Source organism: Stegodyphus dumicola, chromosome 11 (genome assembly GCF_044657685.1).
Source record: "Stegodyphus dumicola isolate Sdum_Otavi_A_Nest chromosome 11, ASM4465768v1".
NCBI lineage: Eukaryota > Metazoa > Arthropoda > Arachnida > Araneae > Eresidae > Stegodyphus > Stegodyphus dumicola.
In genome coordinates, this window is record NC_140778.1 from 54,937,341 (window position 1) to 54,942,381 (window position 5,041).

At 32.8% G+C, this 5,041-nt stretch overlaps 1 protein-coding gene across 1 annotated transcript; it reads left to right on the plus strand.

The window, feature by feature from the left end:
* The first annotated feature begins 904 nt into the window (after nt 1-904).
* On the plus strand, nt 905-4,771 carry LOC146994005 (uncharacterized). Its single transcript, XM_085826706.1, has one exon. It carries the CDS (start codon nt 2,297-2,299, stop codon nt 3,935-3,937), a length of 1,641 nt encoding a protein of 546 aa, XP_085682832.1. The 5' UTR covers nt 905-2,296; the 3' UTR covers nt 3,938-4,771.
* Nucleotides 4,772-5,041: the final 270 nt, after the last annotated feature.

The following is a 5,041-nucleotide window of genomic DNA, read 5'->3' on the forward strand; positions in this document are numbered from 1 at the left end:
ATACGCTTCCCGCGTATATTCCGCGTATGGACATGGGAGCAAAGAAATGGGAGCCGAAGTCGTTGTGTGTCATTGCTGTTTGACAACTTCGAGGAAGCACTTCCGCAGAGAACCCGGTAAATGTAAACATCGCCAACTTTGGCGATAATAGTTCAAACCTGGTAACCTAGCTAATTCATCCTATTCGCTTATGCGAAGGTTGTCGTTGTTCGCATTTGGAGATTTATATTATTCTTCTCTTATTTATTGTTATTTTTTCTGAATTTTTTAACAATGAATAGATAGAAATATTTTCGCATAATTAAAGAAGTTTTCGTCGAAAGATGCCGGTTCTCGGCTCGTCAGTTCGGGATCAAAGGAAGAAAATATGGCGGATGGGGTGAATGCTAATTTGTAACATGCTGTTCACGTTATGTTCTTAATTATTAACAGTTGTAAGCACGCAGAACCATGAGGTTTCCAAATCCTAAAATAATTTTAAAATGTATAAAGTTCTAGTTTTATTAACTTAACAATGCTACTGAAGAAAATTTCATTACTGTTGAAGGTTATTTGTATTGTGAAATATATCATGAAAAAGGACAGGTATTTGTTGCAATGTAAAATGCTTTAAGCTGTAAGCAAGTAACTTGAAGGAAAAAAAAAAAAATACTGAAAACTATGTAAAATGGATGTATTAAAGGTCATGCATTCATTAATTTATTACATGGGCATGGCTCTTACCGAAATACATCAATCAACAGGCCAAGTACTTAATAATGAAAAATGACACTTGTAAAAGAAATATTAGTATTCTATATGAATTAGAGAAAATACATATAAGTATAACGTAAACGTAAGTATAAGAATACTAATTTTTATTTTTTAAATTTTTATTTCCCGTTATGCTTAATACACTGTTTTCTGTGCTAACTTGAATTTAATACAAATTTATTTTCGTATATCACGTTTAACCTGTTAGTTTTACATCTACACACTTATTATCTGTGAATTTTTTTTACTACCATTGTCTGCTAACTTGAATTTACATAAACTAAAAACCACGTTTACGGCTCAGCTCATCGGAGCTTGGCGAGTAAAAATGCAACGGCGCCAACGGGTTCTCTGCGGATGAAAACCCAACTTCTATTACATACGATTCTTATCAGAGGAAGAAAGCGTGCCGTTTTGTGTGTGTGAGATGTGTAAAATGTCGCTAATACAAATGCGTGAAGAACCCGCCGATTGTAATAGGCATGAGGCCTAAAGCTGTTGGCAAATAGCTTCTGAGAAATAAGTAGTAAATCTTTCTGTAACCCATAAAATATCGTAACGACACCCGTTTAGTCTCCTGTAGGACGTGAATATTTCTTGGCAACATTGCTGTAGTTTTAAAGTGGTTTCATGTCTTTTATATGTAATTCCTAACGGACTGGAGGAAACGGCGTTCGCCGAATTCCTCACCTTTCTTCTTGCTCAAAAGCAAGATTGCTACAGAATATGTAATTTGGGGCAATGAATGAACAAGTTAACCTTTATGAGTGCTAGGAAGAGAAATCATGTTAGTCCGAAATTTAACGAACTTATTTTTCGTGAAATGTGTTCCTGAAATTCATACCATGGGTATATCCCACTAGTTGATGTATTTTCTGTTCAATATGTATTAGTGTTTTATATCACCTGTGCATGCAACAACTACTTTGCTTAATCTAAACATTCCAGGTCGCCAAGAGCCGGTTATCCGAAAACCGCCGGATGGCAAAATTCTTGATTATATTTCCAATATATTTGAGTGCAACGTATATTGGAAAATGTCATGCAGAGAAAGAAACTTTTTAAAAGAGCTCATGCATACCCCCCCAACAGAAAAAAACCTCATTTATGTGAGGTAGGTAATAGTCATTTAGACAGAAGCTTCAACCAAATCTTCATTTTTCACCTCCTTCTCAATGCAGGATGTGATGTAGAATCATTTGTCCCAATAAGTCCAGTTTCAAACTCCATATGCTTTTTCACACAAGAGCAAAACCTTGTGTATGCAATGTGTAAAATGTCACTTAGACTAAAGAGTTATTTAAACAATTATATATTTATTTGCACAGAAAACAAACCTTGTGTATGAGGTATGTAGCAAATCATTTAGACAGTATGGTTCTTTAAAGAAATGTATGGATATACATACAGGAGAAATAACTCATGTGTAAGATATCTAAGAATTCATTTGGATTCAAGAGCACTTCAAACATGAATATGCTTATTCACACAGAGAAGAAACTTTACATATCTGAAGTATGTAACAAGTCATTTAAATGAACATATGCTTAATCAAACAGGAGAGAAACCTTATGTTTGTGAAGTGTGTAACAAGTCTTTTACTCGTAAATGTCATTTAAGCAGACATATAATTATTCACACAAGAAAGAAACCTCATGTGTGTGAGGTATGTAACAAGTCATTTGCTCAAAAATGTGATTTAAATACCCATATGATTTATCACACGGGAGATAAACCTCATGAATGTGAGGTATGTAACAAGTCATTTGCTTACAAATCTAGCTTAAAGCTCCATCTACTTATTCACAGCGGAGAGAAACGTCATGTGTGTGAGCTATGTAACAAGTCATTTGTTCAAAAGGTTTGTTTAAACAGGCATATGCTTATTCACACAGGAAAGAAACCTCATGTGTGTGAGGTATGTAACAAGTCATTTGCTCAAAAATGTGATTTAAATACCCATATGATTTATCACACGGGAGATAAACCTCATGAATGTGAGGTATGTAACAAGTCATTTGCTTACAAATCTAGCTTAAAGCTCCATCTACTTATTCACACTGGAGAGAAACCTCATGTGTGTGAGCTATGTAACAAGTCATTTGTTCAAAAGATTTCTTTAAACAGGCATATGCTTATTCACACAGGAAAGAAATCTCATGTGTGTAAGGTATGTAAAAAGTCATTTGCTCTAAAATGCCATTTAAATGAACATATACTTATTCACACAGGAAAGAAAGCTCATGTATGTGCATTATGTAACAAGTCATTTACTATAAAATCTAATTTAAGCGTACATATGGTTACTCACACAGGAGAGAGATCACATGTGTGTGAGATATGTAATAAATCATTTGCTCGTAAATCTAGTTTAAATAACCATATACTTATTCACACAGGAGAGAAACCTCATGTTTGTGATGTATGTAATAAGTCATTTACTCGGAAAGATTATTTCAACAATCATATGCTTATTCACACGGGAGAGAAACCTCATGTATGTGAGGTATGTAACAAATCATTTACTCAGAAAGCTCTGTTAAACGAACATAAACATATTCATACAGGAACAAAACCTCATGTGTGTGAGGTATGTAACAAGTCATTTATTCATAAAAGTCATTTAAAGCGACATATACTTATTCACACAGGTGTGAAACCTCATGTTTGTGATTTATGTAATATGTCATTTACTGCAAAAGGTTATTTAAAGAAGCATACACTTATTCACACAGGAGCGAAACCGTATGTTTGTGATGTATGTAATAAATCATTTACTCGAAAATGTACTTTAAACAATCATGTACTTATTCACACAGGAAAGAAACCTCATACGTGTGAGGTATGTAACAAGTCATTTACTCTAAAAGATTATTTAAACAACCATATACTTATTCACACGGGAGAGAAAACTAATGTTTGTGATTTATGTAATAAGTCATTTACTCACAAATCTGATTTAAGGAAGCATAGACTTATTCATACTGGAGAGAAACCTCATGTTTGTGAGGTATGTAATAAGTCATTTAGTCTAAAAGTTAATTTAAACAAGCATATACTTATTCACACAGGAGTGAAACCTCATGTTTGTGATTTATGTCATAAGTCATTTACTCGAAAATCTGATTTAAAGAAGCATATACTTATTCACACTAGAGAGAAACTTCATAAGTTGCATGCGTAACATATCACTTGGATTATAGAAAAACTGAAAGATACATGTCTACAGATAATATAAGGCTAGTTATGGCATGTCCATGCTATAAAGAAATGGTATATAACTTGTCATTTCATTTCAATTCTTAGTAAATCATATGTTTGTTTCCACCAGAGAAAAACTTGATTGTTTGTAAGGTAAGTCATTTTAAAGATTTAAGGCAACATGTTTGTATCCTTGGTAATTAACTAGTTATGAAATGTTTAAAGCAGAATATTCCGAGAATGAAAAGTTAGAGACTGATTATACTATTCTGAATCTGGAAATTTTATGGCTATTACTTCATCCCAACCAGGTAATATCATGTGAATAGTTCAACAGCTTGAAGTATTGAACATTTTCATTTGAATGGAAATTTCATTCACATTTTGCACTCCAATCCATTTTATACTGCATTTTTGCAAAAAAGTATAAAATGTGATATATATTGTTTTGTGATATCTTTAAGTACTGTAGGATTTATGTGTTTCCCTTTTCCTCATTAGCCTTTGTAATTTTCTTTTTAAGGTTAAGAATGTTTTTCATTTACATTTTGGAAACCTTATATTTTCAATATCCAACATGGAGTATGTTGTTGATGTCACAATGTGGCCATTATGAAATTTCTAATGTGTTTGTACAAAATTAAAATTACTCCAGGGAATAAGGATTTTTCTGGTACTTGTGTGTTAATGCAGTCACCTTAGTAAAAGTTGCCATATTTTGAGTATATTCCAAACTGTGGCAAGCATGTGCATAACCATTCTTCCAGCAGCTATGTTCATAATAATCTTTCAATAAAGCAATAATAATAATCTTTCAGTAATGCATTTCGTCTGAGTTCTTTTTTGTTTCATTTCAAAATCCAACAGTTTTATAGGCAAATTGTGATATTTTTCCCTTTAAACTTGGGTTTAATAATCTGTAATTTACAAGCAAGGGAAAATATCACAGTAAAATTTCTGCACCTTAGTAGAAGTTGCCATATTTTGAGTATATTCCAAACTGTGGCAAACGTGCATAACCACTGGGTTAATATCTACGAATGTAAATTACTTTAGTGCAAATACATAAAATTGACTTATGTAGAAA